At 42.8% G+C, this 23,643-nt stretch overlaps 1 protein-coding gene across 7 annotated transcripts in view; it reads left to right on the top strand.

Annotated features, from left to right (window-relative positions):
* cep170aa (centrosomal protein 170Aa) overlaps positions 1 to 23,616 on the top strand; it is a 39,954-nt gene extending 16,338 nt beyond the window's left edge. For 2 of the 7 annotated variants that reach the window (XM_041049951.1, XM_041049952.1), the window contains exons 6-23: positions 205 to 263; positions 386 to 575; positions 2,317 to 2,454; positions 5,498 to 5,671; positions 5,865 to 6,170; positions 10,935 to 11,303; positions 11,544 to 11,833; positions 13,478 to 13,570; positions 14,405 to 14,522; positions 14,740 to 16,314; positions 16,601 to 16,651; positions 17,710 to 17,983; positions 18,669 to 18,900; positions 19,306 to 19,470; positions 19,596 to 19,684; positions 19,833 to 19,926; positions 20,031 to 20,082; positions 20,280 to 23,616. In XM_041049951.1, the coding sequence (XP_040905885.1) occupies positions 205 to 263; positions 386 to 575; positions 2,317 to 2,454; positions 5,498 to 5,671; positions 5,865 to 6,170; positions 10,935 to 11,303; positions 11,544 to 11,833; positions 13,478 to 13,570; positions 14,405 to 14,522; positions 14,740 to 16,314; positions 16,601 to 16,651; positions 17,710 to 17,983; positions 18,669 to 18,900; positions 19,306 to 19,470; positions 19,596 to 19,684; positions 19,833 to 19,926; positions 20,031 to 20,082; positions 20,280 to 20,611 (4,601 nt within the window). In that variant the 3' untranslated portion in view covers positions 20,612 to 23,616. The remainder of the gene's footprint in view (positions 1 to 204; positions 264 to 385; positions 576 to 2,316; positions 2,455 to 5,497; positions 5,672 to 5,864; positions 6,171 to 10,934; positions 11,304 to 11,543; positions 11,834 to 13,477; positions 13,571 to 14,404; positions 14,523 to 14,739; positions 16,315 to 16,600; positions 16,652 to 17,709; positions 17,984 to 18,668; positions 18,901 to 19,305; positions 19,471 to 19,595; positions 19,685 to 19,832; positions 19,927 to 20,030; positions 20,083 to 20,279) is intronic. The other 5 variants (XM_041049953.1, XM_041049955.1, XM_041049957.1 and 2 more) reach the window with 5 other exon arrangements.
* Positions 23,617 to 23,643: the final 27 nt, after the last annotated feature.

Here is a 23,643-nt window from a genome sequence, read left to right as displayed (position 1 = left end):
CATTCCAAAAACATGCCAAGCATTGTTCAAACTTAGTGTTGTAATTCTTAGACGCCACATTTTTACTGTGTATTATATGAAGATAGTAGAATTTACAGCTTGCAGCAGTAAATTCTTTCATGCATCTGTGCATATAAAATATGAATGTTTGTACATTTATCATAATTGTGCTTTTGTGGTCAGTATTTCCTTAACCTGTCTCACATACCAACCTATTCACGGTGGTGAGAGGAGAGCTCACTGTGCCAGAGGAGGCTCTAAAGGCAAGAACACCCACATACACACAAACTGTAAACTGTTAGAGTTCATCATTCATCATTATACACAGCTGTATTATACTACTCTAAACTATATCCATTTTGGAATTTTTTTCATCTCCCTGTAGCATGAAAAGTTCACCAGCGGCCTCCAGCTCAGCAAGAAGCCATCCAATGGTGAAACCACAACCACCACAACCACAAGCAAGTCTCCCACGAAGACCCCAACAAAAACAGCGAAGTCTCCCAGTGGTGGCACCCCAAGGCCAGGGGAGAGCAGAGCAACGGATGGGGTCACACCCTTCAAAGAGCCACCAGGTAAACCTGTGGATAGTCACAGAGCAGAGGACAGGATGGGAGGTGAGAGACAGAAGAATGGGCACTCAGAAACAGTATGAGCTCATTGCTGTTTGTTGTGCCTTATTAGTACCTAATATTTAATTGGAATTAAGGGACTTGGCTGTGTTGATTTGATCCAATGTTTATGTTCTTTCTTTGAAATTTGTATTTATTGACCACTGTCACAAGTCCACTTATTTCTCCTTTTACTTTAAAATACATAGACAAAAGTCAAATTTTCAACCGTGTTAATCCAAAAATAGGGTTAGACTCAGAAGTGATAACAGAATAGGAGATTCTATGGCAGCACAAGAAGTTGATCCCAAAGAGCTACATATGTTTATATTCAGCACAAACTGAGCACTCCTAAACTGAGAGCAGTTAAAATATCATCAATCTATTTTATGTTTAAATAAACTTAAACATACACTTTAAAAAAAGGCACTGAAATATTGTAAAAAAAAAAAAAGCAAAAAAACAAAACAAAAACACACTCTATAAACTGTTCTGGCCATTTTAAGGTGGTTGTTTTCAAATCAAATTATTGTATTGTGAAATAAATGTGAAACAAAGTGTGGTGGGGTTTTATTTCAGGCCAGTAGGGGGTGGACATGGTCACCCTGGAAAGGGCTTTAACCACAACACCAACAGTCATTCTTTTATATCGTGAATGTGGTTTAGGTCTGACAGTGTCCCTAATAACTGACATCTCTAACCAAGCTGGGGTGCTAGCAGGGGTCCTGGATAATCTCCAGATGTTGAAACAAGGCCACAGGGTGCTTGTGTTATTGTACAGATTAAGCAGTAAGAGGGTCAGACCGCCTGCATAATGCAAACCCATATGCCAGCACTACTTAAAATAAAGGAAAACTCACAGGCACACACATTTGCACATTTGGACCAAAAACAAGCAAACATACATGCACAATGTTGCATGTCGCCCCATCTGCTGCACATGCTTTTGCTCTGTGTTGTGGTTCTGAGGATGTAATCCTGCAGTGTTACTGCTATAATACCATGCCTCACCCAGATATTATACCTCATGGAGAACATACATTCAGTATCTTTTATATAGAATGCCCCTACTTACTGCATGCAATTTGGCACAGAGCATCTATAATTATCTGGATATACTGTGATTAAACTTACATAGCTCAGGGTAAGGGGTACTTAAGAAAAAGAAGGTAAAGGAAGAGGAAAGAGCTGAGAGAAGTTAGCACAGGATGGAGCGTCCTCTGACACTGTGATCCTGTGTGGTTGCATGTCATTCCCCTCTCGCTCAACTGTTTCCTGTCACTTTTCTATTGTACTGTTCATTTTTAAAAAAGAAGTTGCCACAGGATGCTCGTCCAGTGTCACCTTTTTTTCTAAGGGACAGAGAGGCAAACAGAAAGTCCCTCTCTTTCATTTACATCTCGTATGTCTGAGAGACAGAGAGGACATGATAGAGAGAGTGTACACGTGTGTGTTCATCCTGCTGGCTAAAGTTCTGAAAATAGGTCAATGGTGCAAGACCCGACCAGAGTGGGAATTAATGCACGAACACACACATACACTGAGAGCAGCTGGGTTCACTTTGTGGGACCATGATACAATTAACAGCTTATGTTGACAGTATCAGAGTATGTAGAGTAAACACAATAAACATGACAGGCCATAGCTACACTAAAATGTGTACTTTCTCTAAGGCTTTGTCAAAATATATGTGCATCTGTCTCAGGGGACGCTACAGCGCTGCCTCGCGGGACGCCTCTGTACGGCCAGCCGTCTTGGTGGGGGGACGGGGATGCAGATGATGAGAACTCCTTCAAACAGGAAACAAAGTCATCCACGAAAAAACATGACAGCTCCATTTCAGGTCAGATGTATTCCACTGTTACACATGCAATGAAAATGATGGCTATAATGATTTAAGTGTTTGAGGTGGACATATCTTAAGGCAATATCATATTCCCAAAACATCAGTGATGAAAATGATGCCTCTATATTTGTCACATTTTGCCAGCTTTGGATTGGGGTAGTTCTGGCTTGGAGTAAAGTTAACTGTTATAGAGTTAAATGTTGTAAGACTAACAGTTACGAATGGAATTGGATGTGAAGTTATTATAGCCATGTATCCATCTTTTTTGTAGCTTGTGTGGAAGGTTACAGATTGCAGCATTTTTTGTATCAGTCAGACTTTATGGTTGTGTGTGTGACAGTTTGTATGCAACAGCACACAAAAGCTTTTTTTCTGTGCCTGTATGTGTGTCTGCCTGTGTATGTACAGTGACTGTTGGAATGGGGGGACCCCGTTAACTGGTGGAGGATAGTCAGAGTAACAGGATTAGAGGCTACGCCAATAGTAAAACAGCTCAGCGATGCAAAATCAGTCTGTGCCAAGCTGGTTTAGTGTGGACTAGTGTAGTCAAAAGGAGTGGGGGGAGGATAATGAAACACTGGAGCAGACTGAAGCATCCTCAAATCTCTCACCACATCTGGGGGGAAACACTGGCAGCGTCTTCACTCGCCTAAAAAGGGCAGACTTTGTGTATCAGCTCTTTAATATTGTCAGTTAGGAACAATTTCTATATGTTATACCATGCAGATTTTTCATGTGGATTTTAGCAGGGCATTTTTCTATTAGAGTGAGATTAAAAAAGGCTCTCATTTTGGAGTAAATCTGTGCAAGCGTGGCAGGGTGATTGGAAACCCTAAAAGCTTTCCAAAAATCTGGCGAATGGGATTGGCTACTTCAGTCACGGAAGTGGGTAAGTGGAAGGCGTTTTGCCTTCTTGGAGCACTGACTTTTAGACTGAGTGCTGAATGGATTTTGTGATGTTGGATTTGTTTTGTGGAGCAGCGTGCTCCAGGGGGGTTGCACTGGGTATTTATGTCAGTTACGTGGAACTCAGCATTGAAAGGGGGTTCTTATCAGTCCACGTACTATGTTTTTAAAATAGTGCCCTCTGTATCTGTTCAGATAAACTGTTTACATCAGATACAGCAGTGACAGGGAAGTGAAAGAAAGAGGGGAGGTTTAAAGCAGGAAGTGATTTTCCTTGAGAGTGAGTTTTTTTGTTGCATGCATGTGTATGCCAGTTAAGTTAAACGTGTGTCCTTTTCTCACCAGTGAATAGAGTGTGTTGTCAGAGCCCCCACCCCACCCCCTCCTTGTGTATTGTCACTCAGGCCGATTGGGTTGCACCATTGCGCCAGCTCCCCCATTCCTCCCAACACACACACACACTCATAGACTCATCATTCAAACAGACCACTCTTTCACTCTACACTGCAGCGATCATTAGTTGACCACTCTGTAATTCTCCGGTAAGTATTGCTCTCAGTTTCATATACTTGGGCTAATGGAGCTGGTAAAGGGCTTTAAATTTGAATCAGCTTTATTAGTGTGACATCCACTTACCTTGCACTTGCTTTATAACCTGTGGCACTTTTAAGAACTGTTTGGTCAGTTAACTCTTTAGCTGTGAGATGAGAAGTCACTACAGGTTATAAAACGATTAAGTTTTTCCAGTGTTAGTTAAAGTCAGTCACACTTCCCTTATAGCACGTGCGGTTTTGTGAGTGTTGAATGCTCCTGTATTCCAGGGTGTCATTAATCTCTCTCTTGTTTAATTTCTATGAAGTAGACTCAACAAATACCATATATATAAAGCCCAGGTTTTTTGTGTTTATGAAGCCAACAACAACAGTCAGCATTAGTTCGAGCATGAATGTCATTAAACTCATTCATTCATTCATAAGCTCGCAACTTCACAGAAATTAATAGGTGCTTCCCAGACAAGCCATGTGACTTATAGTGACATCAATGGAAGCTCTGATGGTATTCACACTTACTGGCACGTATTACATATGTGAGATACAGGAAGTTTAGTCAGTTCATTCTAATTTCAAAGAAGGAACAAATACGGTGAGAAATGGCACCGACTGTATGTCTTTATGTTTTACAAGATTATTTTTAAAGCTGTCTGAGTTTCCAGAGAACAGAAATGCACAGAGATGTGACTTCTGCAGTAACACTAATATATTAAAGTTAAATCTTTTGTCAGTCGTGTTCGCATGGTATTACGTTCTCACTTAAGTCGCTGCATCTCAAACATCATTCAGCATATTTAATCTACTTCATATTTGCACCCTTTTTAAATCCATGTTGTAAATCTTCCCAAACTTGCAGAGGAGCTTATGCTGGCAACCACTGATCTGGTTTCAAGGACCAAAGAGATGTTTTTTTTTTCACTTTAGTTGATAAAACTAAAGTAGAAAATATGCCTTTTAATTTAGAGATTGTGTTTCTGCTTTGTCATTTTTTTTGAAAATATATTACTAAGGAGAAATTCACTCACTGTTTTTTACTTATATTTAATTATATTCTGCCAAGTCAGTTTCTGTTTTGTGTTTCTTATTGCCAGTTGCCATATGTTTCTACATTTGCTCCCCAACATGAAGCAGATGGCCCCTCTAATTTCTGAAAGTATCATTTATCATATTCAGATCCCACAGAGGCTCTGTTTCTTAATATGAACAGATGAGGAAAATAAGTTCTCCGTGTTATAAACGCACCAGAGCACATCTTGTCCGGAGTGACAATGTCTGTATGAGAGTCAGCAAAAAAGACAGACAGAGACAGAACATACATGTGCATGTCTTTGTAGTATTTGTAGTTTATAGAGCTGCATCCTCCCCCAGAAGGAGACAGTAATTATGATAAATGGTGAGGCACACTTGCTTGACCTTTCAACTTCCCACTTTTGATAATGAATCTTAGAATTCATCTCTCACACAGATCTGTTATACAGAATCTGGTTCAAGCTTACTTTGCAGCAGTTTTTAAAATAGCGCTCAAAACATTACAATTAAAACCATTAACCTTTTTAACGATTTCATGTGTTTTTCAAACTCAGACAGCAAAGAGGCACGTCGAGGGGAGAAGGCTAAAGAGGACGGCCTTCATGCGTCCACCACGCATGATTCCAGTTACTTTGAAATCCCTACCAAGGAGGGTCACATGGCCAATAACGGCATCCATGAGATTCCCACTAAAGACACAGAGGGCAGTACCACTCACACCACTACAGGTGAAGTATATAGTTCACTTATTCTATGTTACCAGTAGTGTCATCATATTTAGAAAGATACTGTATATTTTCATAATTTGATTATGCCAAGAAGTCACATTTATACATTCATTTTTTATGCGCGCTTCATCTCAGTCTTATATTTAGTAGTATTGACTGACACAGTAACTAAACTGCAGTGTCTGCTCCACAGCTCAAGGTCACGCTTCCTTCACCATAGAGTTTGACAACACTTCTCCAGGGAAAGTCACCATTAAAGACCATGTGTCAAAGTTCACATCTGAACACCACAGATCTCGCTCCAAAAAGAGTGGAGCAGGAAGTGGAGGTGCAGGAGGGAGGGACTTGAGCACACTTCAGGCGGCCATGATGGCATCAGAAAGCAAAGTGGCTGATTGGCTGGCCCAGAACGACCCCACTCTAGTGCGCAGCGAGTCAACAGAGGACGACAGCAAGAGCATCAAGAGCGACGTGCCGGTCCATCTGAAACGACTGAAAGGTGGAGGTTATTTTCTGTTAACATTTCTATGTCTGCAGATTGTGAAAACATTTTGCTCTACCCCTTTCTGGTCCTGTTCTTCTTCCTTCATCATTTTGTCTTTTCTTCCTGTCTCTCAGAAACAATTCTCATTTATAGCCTTCAGTAACATTACCTCCTGAGTTGTCAGCTATTTAATCAGAATTATCATCATACTGGTGTTATACCTTAAGATTACAAGATTTTACAAACTGTCTCTATTCTCCCTTTGTTTCTTCCTAAACTATGTGAAGACTGAGTAGACTCTTTGTTAGGAGCAGAGCTTGTTTGCAGTAGTAACGAAGCCAGGGGATTAGCAGCTAGCAGACAGAAACATTTAAACCCCTATGTACTCCTCTACTGCTCTGACAGCCAACGACCAGGCTTAGCATGAGTAGCGTAGCACAGCCCCCACTGACTTTCACTTTTCCACCATTTACAGACATATTAACCAGTGAGAAGCACATATTCTATGCATATACTACTTTATGGCAGTTAATTCCTGACTGCAAGAGCTTTAGATGTGGGTTTTTGTTTGATTTTTTTTCTTTTGCATTGTCAGTGTGGATATCTAAATCTTCTCTGTTTATCTCTGTGAGCTTGTTGCTATGGATCCTTGGTTTGAAGGTTTGAGATTGCTTTAACTGTAAATTGCATTCTTCTCTATTTCTTTGTTCCCTTTACCTGCAAGCAGACAACTGCTGATTAGGCTCCTGCTGCACGGGGGTTTGTGAGAAAGACCCAGAGAAAGAGAGGCTATGCTAGGCTTTATGCTGCCAGCACAGAGAGTTTAAGTTTGGTGCTAAGCTAAGTTATGGTAAACTGCATGCTGGTCATGAGTTAATTAAATGGAGGACAATTTATGGTGATGCTGACATGTGTGGGGGGAGGGACCAGCAGGCAGAAGCTGATGAAAACGGAAGCCTGTGAGATAGCAGTGGAAGGCAGGGAAGCTAATTCATTAGATGGAGTTAGTACTGCATGCATGTCAACTGGCTGACAGAATGGCTCACCTAATGGATGATTATGTTGTTAACTGACTGACTGGCTGACTTTGGAGCTGCTAGACACTGCAGGCTTTCCAACTGAAGCTGTGGCTGATTGATAGTTGATGAGCTGGCCCTTGGTATTCAGTCCCGTAAGGAGGAAAGAGAAACCTCATAAGAGCCGGGAATGGACTGTAGTTGTGACATGAGTTACAGGAAACCAAACCAATAATGACAGAAGATTGGGAAAAGAAAGGTGGAGCAAGGAGGGGAAGAGGGAGGGAGAGGACAAAGAGGGGCGGATAGAGGACAGGTGGACAGCTGGATGGAAAGCTGTCTTTACATGTCGACTGTGGACATGTGAGGCGAGGAGATGGTTGACAGGGCGAGAAAAGCTGGAGAACCTGTAACGCTGACAGCAGCATTTGCAGCAATGACAGCAAAGGTGATTGGACAAAGAAAGGCAAGAAGGAGAGAGAGAGAGAGAAAGGGAGGCTTGTTGCCTGGACTGCAGTGAAAGTGGAAAGGGAGGTGGCGAAGGAGGAGAGAGTGGTTTTTGGTAGATAGTTGTTATAGTAACAGTGATGCAAGTGATGCCAGGGAAAGAGAGAATACAGACATAAATTTAGAAAGAGCAATTAACTAGCAGCGAACATCTGTTTGTTTCTGTGTATGAGACGGCTGTGGGAGCATGTGCGAGAGACGCGTTTCAGTGCTGACTGATGGCTTGTGTGAAGCATGTGCTGCTCAAATGTGGATTTGTGTTGCAGAAATTCGTCGCGTCTGTGTTTGCTGCATGTGTGTCTTTGAAACATGCTCAGCACTGATCTGCAGACAGGCAGTGCAGCATGTGTGATGTGCTCAGGGTGTGTCATAGAGGTACAAGGCAGAGAGAGAGAGAGAGGCAGAGGTTTAGCAAGGAAACTGAGAGGAGGCAACTGAGCCAAAGCCTTTGATTTGTAAGCATTAAGGTGAGTCTTTCTCTTCTTCCTGTACGGAGCAATGTCGTGTGTATTATTATAGTATCTAAAAATATGTGCATTTTCCTTGTCAGTGAAATGTGATTCTGATCATTGATTGATTGATTGTGATCTGAAATGTTTTTTAGATTGTGAGATAGCTTTCTATGATTTTGATAAATGATGAATATTTCATGCAACTACTGATTCGTTTTCAATATCAGTAAAAGCTGAACAGATACTTGAACTTCAGTATTATAAATGCATATTGTATGCTCACAAGTGTAAAAATGTCTGGGGTTACGTGTGTTTGTCTGTTTGTGCGGCTGTGCATGCATGTAAAGTAAGTGCATCCTTGTGTCGGGCACTTACTTTTGTGTGCGTGTGTGCGTGCAGCCAGCGGCGGAGGCAGAGGCCAGCTCCAGTGTGAGTCATGGTGGGGCGAGCGGGGTAGAGCACTGGACTCTCACAGACACCTCTGTTCTCCTCTGGCCCTGCCAACGGCTTCTTTGTCTGGGGCACGCAGCATGGAAGACCTGCCTCTCTGTGTCTGCTTATCTGCTGATCTGCTCAAGCTACTGTAACGCACCGCTGCTTTCCTTTCTCATTTTTTGTATGCTGCCCTTTTCTTCTTTTTAATGAAATGTGTGCTTTATTAGATTTCAAACAGTGATAAAAGGCAGGAAAGATAGAGGAGGAGGTGGATGGTGGAATGTGGCAAATGAGCTGCAAACTCAAAAGTATGCCCGAGGCCACACAGCCATTGTGATATCCCAGTGCAGAAACAGTACTTAAAGTACTGTGCTATCACTGGTGCTCCAGTGATTTCATATTCTTCCTTAGTGAAGTTGGAGGACTTGTGAGAGTCAAGCCCCAGAAATGTTTGATCTAACAATCACTATAATGCATGTTGTCTTTCATTAGACTCTTCCCTGTCTTTCAAACTCCACACCGCCCATTTCTAATGCAGGCTTTTTGATATAAATTTAAAGCTTTGTAGTCCAAACAGAGATGACCCCTCGTGACATCACTATGAGATCAGGTTTATTTTCTCAGACTTAACAAAGCTGCATTTGAGCCACCGTTTCAGCAGGCTGAACAGTACTAACTATGGCAAGACTGATCCTTGTGTAAAATGTGGGGAAACTTCCTATAAACACAAACTAAATACCCATATTCATTGATAATGTGACATACTGACACATCACCTCTCTCTCTCTAAACTGGACCAATGCAGCACGACAGCACTTGTCAGTTGCTGTTGCCATGATTTTCAGGCATTTTTGCCCAAAATTTGACTTTATATGATTTTTACACAAAATTAGACAGAGAAAGCTGAAGTGACATCAGAGCATCAGGCTCATTCAAAAACCACAGGCAAGCTGCTATAGTCCACTCAGCCAAGGGAGCACTATATCCTCTTTTCTAATGGACGGCAGTCTACTTCTAGCACTTTATTTATCTCTTGCACCTTGTGGCTGTGGTGGAAAATCTCAGAGCGGGACTCCAGCAGTCACATTGCAGAGGACTGTGTTTTGTAAATACTTAAACTCACAGTGGAGGCTGTCATAAGATTGATTTAATTGTTCTGCTAGTGAACTGGGACAGATGTAGACTCTGGATTTTGGAGCGATGTGATGTAGTATGAATGTTTCCAGGATCAGAAGCTTTCTTTGCTTTCTGAAAGCAGTGTGTGAAGTGGATGTGTTTTCTGATGGTTATTCACAACAACAGTCATGTGTTGTTTCATCCCCTCCTCTCTCTGATACTCTGACTAGCTGTTGGCTCCTTCACTGACTGGCTGGTTGTGCGATGGCTGTCAACCCTAGTGGCGATACTCTAAATCTTGAGCATGCTTTGGTTAAGAATCTCTCCTTTCTCTGTTTCTCTGCTTTTTCTTTTCTCCCTCTTAATCCAGTTTTTCTCCTTTCCCGTCTAACCTCCTCTTTCCTTGCTTCCCCCAGCCTCCTTCCCTGTTCACCCTCCCCTTTTCTTTCCCCTTTCTCCTTTCACCTCCCCTCCTCCTCTATCCCTGAAGCTCCCCCCCCCCCCCCCCCCCCCCACACACTTACTTCCAACCTCCTACTCTGCTCGCCCCTCAATGTTCTCCTCCTCCCCTCCCCCTCGTTGCTCTGTCTCGCTGTCAGTAAAGTAGGCAGGGCCAGTAATAGTGTGGGTGGCATGTCTGGATTAGCGTGGCACACTGTCTGCCATTGCACAACACTGAGAGGACATTCTGATGCGGCCCAGGCTCATCAAAATGTAGAAACAGCACTTGTGTGGTAGGTAAGCCAGGTGCTGTGAATTCAGGGTCTGTTTTAACAGCTGAATGATTTTATTCACAGCAGAAACTTTATAGATCATTTTGGTTGCAATAGTTAGCAAACATTTGTTTCTTGTTGTGGTATCTGCAATGGATGTGCTCTCAGGAAGGTGTGGTTGTGTGCTGTGGTCAGCATGGGATTTTTGTCTTCTTCTTCTTGGCTGCTTAATTTAGGTAGACGTCTGAACAGCCACACATTGTTGTACTGCACAATACTGCAGTATTGTATCTTTATGGATGCACAACAGCTGTTGTGTCTGTTGCTATATTACCATTGTGTACACATGTTATGATACGGATTTAAGAATGTCTTGAATTCTTATGTAACATCCTACAGGTTATCAGTATAGCTACCGTATGAGAGCCTCAGATGTTGTTCATGGTAATGTAAACCTAACCCAGGTAAACAAAAATCTGTTTTATTGCAGTAAATTATGAATAAGATGGAACTTAAGCCCTTCTTTCTGTTCTCTGATAGGCAGCAAGCATGAGGATGGCACCCAGAGTGACTCTGAGAATGGACTGGGCCTGCGTTTTGCCAACCGCCGCCATGCCCTCGAGGAACGTCTAAAAGCAGCGCACAGCCACGTGGGAGGAGGAGGAGGAGCAGGAGGAACAGGAGGTGGTAACGTAACAGTGAGCGGGACCCGAACAACCGGCACCCGCACTGCCTTCATGATCGAGTTCTACGACGAGGAAAACCCTCGCAAGCGCCGGTCGTACTCATTTTCTCAGACTGCACCCCTGCTGGGGGGAGGAGCTGGTGGAGAGGGACTGTGTCCTCAGCCTCCGTCTCACCCCAAGGTGTTCAGCATTTCCACGTCTGCTACTACAGCCTCAGATTCAGGTAATAAGGCTGTCTTTATATTCTGTAATAATTAATTGCATTAGTTGCATTAGCATTAAATCTGTCAATCAGGAGCTGTTATCGTTCATGCACAACCAGTGCGAACTTAATAACAATCATGACTTTGTACATTTAGCACCAAAAAATCAGTTCTACAGGTTGTTTCTGTATCTTGTTCCTCCGTGAGAGCATTTTATGTGTGTTCTTCTAACAGATGTATTTCTGCTTTGTATTTACTAGGAAAAGCCCCAGCTCCAATACCGGCTACAGTGGCTGTAGGTGCCCCTACAGCTGCCCGCGTGCTGCTCAAGCAGAGGTCTGAGGACCCAAGTATCAGTCGGAGCTCAGCCAGTACAGGGCTGGCGACAGGTAGCCCCACCAGCCCCAGCGAGGACGCCTCGGTCGTGGGGAAAGGAGCGGGGACAGCTGGAGGAGAGGCAGAGGATGACCACAGTGATAAGGGGACGTACACTATCGAACTGGAGAACAGGAACCCAGAGGAAGAGGAGGCCAGGCGCATGATAGACAAGGTAGGAATGTTCAGACATTTTAGCCACTACCTGCAACCAATAAGATCATTTCTGCCTTAGTACATCAACCACAATACTTAGTCTTGACTGCAGTGGCTTAATTCCAGCCTTATGCCACAATTACTGAATAATTGGAAATCTTCTTTTGTATTAGTTTTTGCTATTTAGACAATAGATTACTTATTATAAACATAATCAACACTGTGATTTAGAAAAAAAAAAAGCAATTTGCTGACCTTGCTAAAATCTCCTCTGCATTGCACTGCAACAAAATCCAATTCCCTCCCAGAAGAGTCATACACACATTGTGGATGCTCCATAGTTCTGTTTTCTGTTGCTATGTTGCTGTTGTACGTGTTGTGATAAGATTTTTCTTTTTCAATGGCTTGTGTTGTTTAGATAATTCATTTAATTCATTATCATTTAAAGTTACTCTGCGGTAACTCTAGAGCAAAGAATTTGGTCAAACAGACAGAACAGAGCAAGGTTAATGGTCTCTTTATTACCTGCTTCATTGGCACTTTTAGGGATAGCAAGTCCTTTGAGACTGTTTTTTTTGCTTTGTTGCCACTAAAACAAAGCTATCATTTCTCCATTGCCTTGCTTGACCACCACTCCATCCTCTCTGTCCTATTGGTAAGCCTAATGCTTCTGTAATAGCCCAGAGAGACTTGCTCCATCAAGCACTGCTCTGTTTTATTAAACGATGCTCCAGGGAGGCTGAAAAACCACCATCAGTTACCCACTGCCGCCCCTGTCCTATAGCACAGTGCTCTTTCATGGTCACAGAAAACATGTTTGAAAGGGGAAAAGCAATACACTGAGAGAGAAAGATGGTTTAACGTTAGTTTCAGGGTGAGATTTAACAAACATTTCTTTAGGCCATCATCACAAATAAAGTAGGACTTAAAAAGACTTTCTTTAAATAGGTACAACAAAAGTACAAACCGCAAAACCATTCTAGACAAACATTCACTTAGCTTTTTAATTGCCACCCATCACATTTGGAAGCGGGGACTGGAAGCACAGCTTCTTATTTTTAGGAAGTCCAGTTGTTGCCAATAAAGGTTATTACACAGACATAATTTAAACTTGTCTAAATGGCATCTTACAGTGGCACATATCCCTTCATAAACTGTGTACAGGTGTTATCTTAGGAGGAGCAGTGATATAATTAGTGGGGTGTATTTCTAGTCGGTGTTAGTCTGAGTGCATTACATTCAAAACTGGAAGTGTTGTTATGCTAATTCCTGTAATTAGCTGACACACTAATTGGCACACTGCTCACAGTCTGTCCACTCATGTTCGCTCTCGCTTTTGTAATTTGTGTGTGTGTATGTGTGTGTGTGTGTGTGTGTGTGTGTGTGTGTGTGTGTGTGTGTGTGTGTGTGTGTGTGTGTGTGTGTGTGTGCGTTGCCATGGTACTCAATTATCAAGTGCAGATCAGTGCTTTAATTCAACAGCATCTTCTTCTGACTGTTCAGTTCACTTTTGTTCATCAAGAGGACTGTAGAATTATATTACCATGATAGAGTTTATACCGTATATTATGAGGGTATTTAATTTTCCTTGCACATTATACTTCAGCAAATCTTTTGCCACATTGTCAGCATTTGTTCCCTTCTGTTTTTCAAATGTTTGTAGGTGTTTGGTGTTCAGCAGAGCCAAGACTCATCTGTTCTGTCTGACCTGAAAAGAGAAGGAAAAGGAAAGGAGACTGGGGAGACAGGGAAAGAGGTAGAAAACTGTACTTAACAGCTTATGTGCTCCCTTTTCTCTCTCTTTCTCTGTCAATATCTTGTTCACCTACACAGCAGTGTCCATACAATACTGATGTTGCCCAATATGACTAATTCTTTGTGAATTTCGTTTGGATTAGGTAAAATGACCTCTGACTCCCAGTGTTTTGCTATGTCTCTCAGTCTAGAGTAGTATACGAGTGTGTAAGACGTAGACTAAGATTCATGGCTGAATTTCATGAGTGAGTCACAGTCACTCCCATGGCTTGACCACTCTACTCCCCTAGCCTGTTAATGGGAGTAGGCTAGTCCTCCCAGAGACTGACCTAGATCATACTAAGATGAGGAGAGACGCGCTTGGCCCTCTGGGCAATTTCGTATGAGGGAGGGGACAGTGAATGTGAGCGCTGACAGCCATTCTACCAAGTCTTTTATGCCGTTTATGTCTTTTTACTAACTAAAATGAGCAACTGTTCAGATTTTCTTAAAACTTGTAAGATGATTGTGATTGATTTATTTGAAGTTCATGAAGTGTGTAAATGTCTACATATGAGTAGAATCATCAATCATCATCCAAGCAGCCTCACATCAGACATATTTTGATTTCCATTTAAAAAACTGATACCGGAATTTGTCTTAATGCCACTGCCCTTCATTCTCACAAACTAAATAATTTCCATCATCATGTATTACATTTCAGATGAACTCATAAATGCTAATCTCACTCCACTGCCACCACTAATTTACTTGACTGCTCTTTCTTCCGGTTTTCTCTCTCCTGTTTCCATCTCTCTTGTCACCCCACCCTCACTTCCCTCTCGTGTCCCCACAGGCTCTTCCTGGTGACTCGAGCTGGGTCTCTCAGTGGGCCAGTCTAGCTGCCAATCATACCAGGACAGACCCAGAGGGATCAGGAGCAGAGACAGCCGCCTTCCTGCACAAAGAGAGAGGTACATTGGCACATGACTCTCAGAGAATGAATAGGCCTAAATTAAATTTTAAAACTGATTGAATTCTAAGTTTTCTGATGTATTTTCCCTTAAAAATCCCCAAACCTAAAAGCATGTTCATTATAAAACAGCTCTTGAAATTTATTGAATGTTGAAATCATGTTAAAAAAGAAAAACCTAGAATCTTATTTAAGTGATTTTATCCTTTGTTCTCTAGGAGCTGATGCGTTTGAGTCCACTGCGTCCCTCAGCAGAGGTGAATCCTCCTCCAGTCTGACAGACCGTAAGCGCAGGACCCTCCCCCAGCTCCCTGTGGATGACCCCCGGGCTAAATCCAGCACCAAAGCCCTGAGGTCTGAGATTGGGGAGAAGCAGGACACTGAACCCCAGGAAAAAGAGAACAAGGGCGACGGGGAGTCCCCAACTCTCAAGGAGGACAGTGAGATGACCAGTAAACGGAAACAAAGCTCCACTTCCTCTCCATGCAAGGCTCCTCTCCGGACCTCTGGCAGCACTGAACGGAGGAAGAGGTCAGAGGAGAGGAAAGGAGGAGGAGGAGAAGGAGGAGAGAAGTCTGGGAAGCCTCTAGTGCGCCAGGGCAGCTTCACTATTGAAAAGCCCAGCGCTAATGTCCCTGCAGAGCTCATCCCACGCATCAACAGAGGTGGCAGTGGGCGCGAACGCAGTGACTCTGTGGGTAGCATGGATACTGCTACACTCCTGAAAGACACTGAAGCTGTCATGGCATTCCTGGAGGCTAAACTAAGAGATGAAAATAAACTAGACCAGAAAAGTAGTAAAACTGGCATCACCACTCAGGGTTCAGGTTCTGGCCTCCCGCCTCGGACTGACTCCATCTCTCCTGAGTCAGATGTGGACACGGCCAGCACAGCTAGTCATGTGGCTGGAGAGGCTGAAAGGAAAGCAGCCGCTGGTGGTGTACAAAAACGGCGTTCCCTCAGCAGCATGCACCGGGAGAAGAGCAACATGAGCACAGCTTCCAAGACAAGTGTCACTAATGCAAGTGCCCGAGAGCGCTTGGAGAGGAAGACTAAAACAAGAACTGTGGACGCGACAAGCCGGACCGATGCACGCCGCTCTGTTCAGCCGTCCTCTGCCTCCTCCAGAGCACGCCAGCCTTCACTGGATCTCACTGATGACGACCAGACTTCTTCCTTCCCCATCTCTGACATCTTGTCCTCAGACCAGGAGACCTACTCTGGACCGTTGGGGCACTCAGCACTTGGACGTGGCTTAGATGATGCCCTCCATTCCAAACTCGATAGCAGGTCTGCTAAGACCTCCACCAGTGGTTCAGCTAAAACCAGCCGTACTCTCCAGGCAGCCACCACCTCCTCTCTGAACAAGCAGGCCTCACTGCCTCAGCCGCGGCCCACAAGAGCCTCCCTTCTTCGCCGTGCCCGCCTTGGGGATACATCTGACACAGACCTAGCTGATGCAGACAGGGTGTCTGTGGCCTCTGAGGTTTCCACCACCAGCTCCACCTCTAAGCCGCCATCTGGTCGGAAGGGAATGTCACGACTGGACATGCTGGCTCAGCCGCGTAGGAATCGTCTGGGCTCCATCTCAGCCCGCAGTGACTCAGAGTGCACGGTGACCCGGAGCTCCACCTCTTCACCCCGCCTGTCAGCTGAGACTGCTCTGCGTCTGGGCTTGCGCTCATCAACGCCCACAGAGAACAGACTGACACCCAGGATGAGGGCCAACAGCGTGTCCAAACTGAACGAGACCAAGACTAAGACCACTACATCTGGATACTGCTCACCCACAGGTGAGCACATCAACTGCGTGCCTTATTGATGATTTATTCATTTTTTCATATGTTGTAGGAGCAAGGAGAAGTAAAAATCTTTTTATTTTTTTATTTTTTATTTTTTTAACTTTAGTTTATTTTGAACCTATTGGTGGATTTTTAGTTTGTTTGCAAGAAAAAGTGATGTATGGATCAAAAAGTCTACACCATTACATACCTCATTATTGTGTCAGCGTGTGAACATTTGTCTGTGAACATTTCCACTGTGTTGTGACATACTTGTGCATTGGTTTTCATCGTCCAGAGAGCTCTCAGCCCGAACCTGAGGGCGGTGATGCAGAGGAAGAGCTAATGGGTACTGTACCAGAGCTGTAGAGCCTTCTTAGGACTGTGTGCGTGTGTGTGTTTTTGTGTGTCAGACCTGGGTCACAGCAATAGGAGCTGCCTCCAAGCTCATCAAAAGGAAAGCAGGTTATTCATGTTAGGATTTAAAGAATTTTTATTTCAATATGAGATGTGAAAAGGTGATGCATACTTGTAGGAATTCATAGAAAAGCAAACAAAGGAATGTTTCTGTAGGACTGTCAGCTAATATAAAGTCCTTTGTTTAGGACTATACACACTTGGATTTTCTACAGTTTTAAGATTTTTGCAGTGACCTTTTTCATTTGTTTGGAATATATATCCAGCTTGTAGTTCTAGCACATTACATAAAGAAAGTTGAAGTATGATGACCCAGCTCTAGCATGTGCTGCAGTGTTAACTCTGTGTCTCCTTCCTTACATCCATCAAGTAATGTTGTGATGAAGACCCAAATGCTCTACTCACTCTCTGTTTCTGGTAAAACATTTTGAAACATTAGAGCTCAAACTGCCAAACCCATGAGCAAATGGTTTTGGAACAATGGTCCACCTTGTGGAGATTTTTATTCAAGACATTTGTACGTCCCATTTTACCTGTGAGAGACTGATAGAGCATGGTGTTGTCTCATCATGGTTTTGAAGCAGCTTAACAAGTCCTGGCTCTATCAAGACTTTATGTTGTTGGAAGCTTTTGTTGGCTGCCTGGGGTGGGGATTTTTAGATGAACTCAAGTAGTTTCTTTTTGCTGCTGTTTCTGTTGTTTTACTGTGGTTTTATTATCACCTAAACATTCCTGCAGCTGTCCATTAACAATGACTTAACAAAATGAGATAAAATATTATGCTTTGACTCACCAATTGTTTTAATTCATCGCTCCCATTTTTTAAAACATTTTGTCAGAACTAAGCGGGACTGGCTGGGGGCTGCCTTAGTAACAAAGCCTCATGTTCACCAGCTCATTTAGTATCTCTGTGTATAACAAACATTATAATGGAATAACATACAGTAAGATTGACTTAACAGTTGCCTTCCCTTGCCATTACCATCACAGTGTCCAGTAGCAGCAGGTGGAGACGTCTGCCACCAGAATACGGCTCCACCTCAGAGGAAGAGTTTGGCTCCAACCGGAATTCTCCAAAGCACGGAGGACGCTCTCACGTACGACCTCATCACCTCGTCCCACACCGCAGCTCGAGGCTCAGCACCACCGCAGCTCCAGGCTCTGCTGCAGTGACGGGTCCAGGTGGAGTGGGGTTCAAACATCGAATGAAAGAGCAAGAGGAGTACATCAGAGACTGGACAGCACACAGCGAGGAAATAGCCAGGTATTGATCTGTACTGATCTATTAATTGATCTTTCAGAAATCCATGTAATGTTTTACTATGATTTTGTGAGCTTTAGTAAGAGCTGCCCTTAGTGGCTTAAATGGGTGGGTTTCACGTGACGGCACCAAATTCAGATGGAGGGCAGGAAGTGTTTCAGCTGTTAGCTGACTGACACGCTGAGAATCTACCGTGTGGATAAATGCCTATGTTTTGTGTTGTGGACCCACCCGCTCACAAAAAAAGTTATATGCCTCCAGGCTTTTGTAGGCTTTTATTTGCTGTTTCGTATAATAAGAGGTCTGAAGTACGAGATAATTGGTGATCTCAACAGCCTCGATTGTCAGCAAATCTTTAACTTCCGTTGAAAACTCGCTCATCTTCATGAGGTACGGGTCACGTCCAACATAGTTTGATTAATTGTGTGTATCTCCGTCTCGACACGGGATCTAAATCCGTACAATACGGATTCTCTGCTAATATTTCCTCCATTGGCTTTGACATGTAACTTACTTCCTGCCCTCCATGTGAAATCGCTCCGCCTACGTGCGTCATCATGATCACGTGACTGAAACCCAGCTATTTTATCTTGATGTGTGTGATTACAGATTATTGTGTATGCAGGTTGCAAGTGTTCATGTAGATGTTTACCCTGAGTCCTAAAGAACCCTGTCTGATGGTTAACAGGTTATTCCCCTGTGTGCGCAGGATCAGCCAGGACTTGGCCAAGGACTTGGCCATCTTGGCCCGTGAGATCCATGATGTGGCCGGCGAGATCGACTCAGTCAGCTCATCTGGCACAGCGCCCAGCACCACCGTCAGCACTGCCGCCACCACCCCGGGATCAGCTATCGACACCCGGGAAGAGGTAGGCCCTGCACGTTCCACGCAGCCGGACATACAGGAGAGCATGAGAAAGGTGCCCGTTTTTCTTCTTCTATCATTACTATGTGCGCCTCCATTGTGCCTTTGCCATCCTTCTTGTGTTGCTTGGATAAAACTGCCTTGCCTTTCTATTGCTCTGTAGCTTTCATCTGCTGTGAGAGGTGTTCATTTTTTGCACTCCCTTCTGCTCCACTTTCATTCCTTCATTTGTTCATTCTTATTTTGACCCTGAGAGGATTTAATTATTTTTGTACTTAAGACTTTTTTTTTTGAGCTGGACAATTAAAGAGTTTGAGCTGGCAGTGCTGCTAATTCATACTTCATTTCTCACAAATGATTACTTAACTCTATTATAAAAAGCTGGAATAACAGGGCAAGGACATTTCAAGTTTTAAAGTTTTATTTTCCTTCTCTCTCGTCTCTCCCCACCTTTGCTTAGTTGGTAGATCGGGTGTTTGATGAGAGCCTCAACTTCAGGAAGATTCCGCCTGTGATTTCAACCAAGGCACCAGAGATCAATGGTAAGCCGGTGGAGCTCCGCCCCCGTGCTCCTGACAGTCTGGAGCCCCGAGCTCTGAGGAGACGCACCTGGAACCGAGAAGAGGTGAGAGGCAACACAGAGAGCATGACATCAGAAACATACCAACGTGGACACTTTCACAAAAATACTTGCAATCACCTTCAGGTTATCATATGTCACACTTAATTTATTTTCCTCCATCTTTTCAGGCGGTGTTGGACAGCCTGCTGCTCAATTCAGTTTCTCAACTGTCCACTAAGATCAGACACTCTGTCGATAAAACCGCAGGAAAAATCAGGTAATTACACTTTGTGATATTATAACCTTCCGTGAGTATGTAATAGTGTATATAGAGTAGAGTGCATATGTGTGCCATTGCGTTGATTGGTACATCAAAAAGCTACTGTAAATGACCATGTGTCCTGTTGTGTGTTACTTTTCTTCAGGATTTTGTTTAAGGATAAGGACAGAAACTGGGATGAAATTGAGAATAAACTGCGATCAGAAAGTGACATACCACTCCTGAAAACCTCCAACAAGGTAGAGAAATCTTTCTGAACAATATTTCATAACAAGAAAAACACAGCAATATTGGAAGCAAATAATTTTGTTGTATTTTTTCCTCATCATTTCACCTCATGCAGGAGATTTCCTCAATTCTGCTTGAACTGAAGAGAGTTGAGAAGCAGCTTCAAGGTAAAGTAAAACAATAGCAACAATAGTAAAGTACTACTGTACTATAGGCACTACTTGTTAACAGTTTAACACTCAACAGTGTCATGTGAAACAGTCGAATCTGTTCTAACTTGAACAGTAAACAGATTTCTGGACCTTTAATACAAACCAAGATCTAAGCCTTCCACACTCTGATCATCTCCCTCTCTCTGTCTCAGTGATCAATGTCATGGTAGACCCAGATGGGACTCTGGATGCCCTGGCCAGTCTCGGCCTGACCAGCCCCACCACCCCTACCAAGCCCCAAGCCGCCAAAATCACTTCCCCCTGTGCCACCAACCCCGGGTCCGTGCAACCAGCCAAAGAATCGCTGCCGCAGATCCTTCCTGGGCCTGGAGGATCAGCAACCTCCGCCAGAGTTCAGGCATCTTCTCCCAGCACAGAGGAAACTGCCCAAGAACCCAGTGTGGGTCTGGGGATAACAGGAGTCGGAGGACTGCCCTTCAACCGCATGCGTCCGAGCGGAGAGGAGGCCATCGCACAGAAGTGAACATGAAGTTTCCCTGAAATCAAGATTATGTGAATAAACATGAGTCTGGATTGAAGTGCAGGTGGCTGGTAATCAGTGTTAAACACCAAGGGGGCAGGTATAGGAACATGTAAAGAATTTTGGACAGAACAGTTGCCATTCTGCTGAATATACCACTCCATGACTGTGGAGATATTATCAAGATAATTTAGCAAAAGTGTTTTCCAGATGTGGCCGGAAATGAAGTGCTTCAGCCTTTAGGCTCCATGTGCTAAACCCCAACTGATGCAACACAGATATAACCTTGAACCTTGGACCCATGAATGATTTGGATACACATCACATTATGAGCTTTTCAACCTTAAACTGTTTATGCTTACTGGCCAGCCTGACTTCCGAATGGACTAAATGCTGCCTGGCTGCTCTCTCAGTGGACAGATCCCTGTGGCTGTACAGTCTCCACTCTTCCTCCAGTCTTCTCCTCTGGCCTTCTCCGTGTGTCAGGACCCTACCTACACTAATGACATGCCTTAAAGCACATTCTCGATAGTAGCAGTGTAACCCCTTGTCCCCTCAAATAATATACAAGACAGCATCTAAGACTTTAATACAGTACTTTCAGACAAATAGAATGCATTGTAAAATAACATTTGCGAAATATGCTCTATTTACACTATGATGAAATACAACACTGCAATAATTTATGAGATCTTATTCAGTACAAAGAATATTTCAGCAGCCTTAAGTAACCACCCTGACAAACTACAGTCATAAACAGACATGCTTTATGCCTGAAACAGTTCACAAATTAAGCAAAATCGCAGAAGTTTTATATATTTCATATCTCTAACTGTCCGTCCATCTCTCAAACTGACTCTGTTAAAAAGGATTTTTAGTGCCTCCCCATCTCTTTGCTCACCTGTCTTTCCTGCACCCATTATCTTTTACTCTTCCCCTCCCCTCCTTTCCCTCCCAGTACTTGGGAAATGTGTTACACCTCAGTAGCATGTACAGGACCGAGCTGAGAGCTTTCTACCTTCCAGTTAGTGTCTGTGTCAATCTTACTAATACTGAATGGTAGTTTTACACAGTAATAACAGCCTTTGGGAAACCAATGATCATTTTCAGTCAAAATAATCACTTACCAAAGTTAACCATTTTCTTGATATTGTCATTTTCGAACAGTAGAGCCATCTTGAAATCCATCTGTTGCGCAAAAGCTGATAGGGTAGTTCATACTGTATGTTTTAGATGGAAATAACCTTCTTCTGCAGTTTTTCTCTGAATGTCAAGATCCTTTTTCTCAAAAAGCTTATTTATGATATTGAAACACTAGTTTAGTCATTGCTGCCATATCTTTCTTTGACCCATGTGAAATGGTCTGTCATAATCAGTGCTCTTAGCCTTTTGCTATGGTACATCCACTCAAGTGTCCTATAATTTCCAATTGGCTTTTTTATACTTTTTCCAGTCACAGGTGACGTGACTACTTTTTAAAACTAGCACTGATGAGCAAAGAAAAAAGCTGTTTAAACTAAATATTTTATAATATTTAGATACTGGTGTTGTACTGTAGATACTGTAGACCGTTGCTTTTTATTGCTTTGAGTCACCTCACAATAAATTTCATTTTCTTTATCTGTCACTAAACAATTTGAGCTCATGTACACCAAAACCTGAACATGGGGAAAGCTGCTGGATCTAGTTTTCATTAATGTTAAGAACATGGGCAACTTACAAAGAGGCCTTTTGTAGTTCAAAGTGTATCTTTGAGGAACGTCAGTGAGTAGAAGTGATCACATCTTTGAAAATAAGCTCCCCATCTATTTTATGAATTTTGCTTGTAATGCGGCTTCATATCAGTGTACATACAGAAGGTGCATCATTCTCTTTCCACCAGTGGCAGAAGTTCCAGCGAAATGATTCTGTAGAAATTGCAAACAGACAGTATAGTTAACCTCTTTCTCATTGACTTTGCTGCTTTGCGAGTAACTTCATGAGGACTAACCATTTTCTGAATCTCTCTTCATCTTATAGTCTGTGTTCTAGAGTAAGATGGCTTAAAGGCAGTGTATTAGTACTTAGATATTCTCAAAATAGTGAATTTAGGTACCTGAATACATGTTCATTTCCTTCTCTCTGTACTGTACTGTACAATGTCTTTCAATGCCTCTAAGTGCCCATTTTGACTATAGAAGGGCATTGACTAAAAGAGCAAGAAAGATGTTAGTTGTCTAAAGAATTTCTCTTATTTTGCACATCAGATTGTGGTGTTTTCTCATACAGAAGTAGTGAAGAAGCAGTGAAAGGCTGCATCAGATGTCAAATGGTTTGACAAAGAATGATATCACGTTACCTGATATCAGAAGTGACTGCCTTGCCTCTCTGGAACTATTCTGTCTGTACAGACGAAGCCTCTAATCGTGTCGTTTGTCTTTTTTTTCCTCGCCCCATTTTATCAAAAAACAAACAAAAAATGAAATTAGGGGACTGTGAATGCTAGGTACATGTTTATTTTTTAAATGCTACATGTGTCATTTGATCAGTGTCATTTTGTTCCTTGTCATTTTTGTAAAGAAAAAAAACAAAACACCATTTTATTTATTTTTGTTTTAATATTTTGTGGATGTTTCATGTATTTTATATTTGTCCAACTATCTGCATTGTTTCTTACTGTTAATAAAACAGAGCCATTCACGTGTTTCTGTTTTTGAACTTTGAAAACTAAGCAGACACAAGCTTAGGGTTCATTGAATTTTCAAGGTTGACTTTATATAAGTCACTGAACAGAAGTAGACTTTTCTACACTCTCGGCCATTAATCATGTCTCAACTAAAAATGCAAATAACTCAGGCATGCTACCCATTTGTGTTGCCTGAACTCTTACAGATTTGCATGCACAGCTGCTCAGAATCATTTCACCAGGAGACATGTCAACCACAGACTGCACACAGGGAGTATTAATGTGCTATGCTTGAAATCCCCATAGAACAAACGATAATCACATTGAAGTTATCTTCATATTCCCCCCCAAAAAATCCATTAAGTAACAG

This window comes from Toxotes jaculatrix, chromosome 11 (assembly GCF_017976425.1).
Source record: "Toxotes jaculatrix isolate fToxJac2 chromosome 11, fToxJac2.pri, whole genome shotgun sequence".
Classification (NCBI taxonomy): Eukaryota; Metazoa; Chordata; class Actinopteri; family Toxotidae; genus Toxotes; species Toxotes jaculatrix.
Note: the sequence above shows the minus strand (reverse complement) of the source record. Positions and strands in the feature narration are given on the sequence as shown.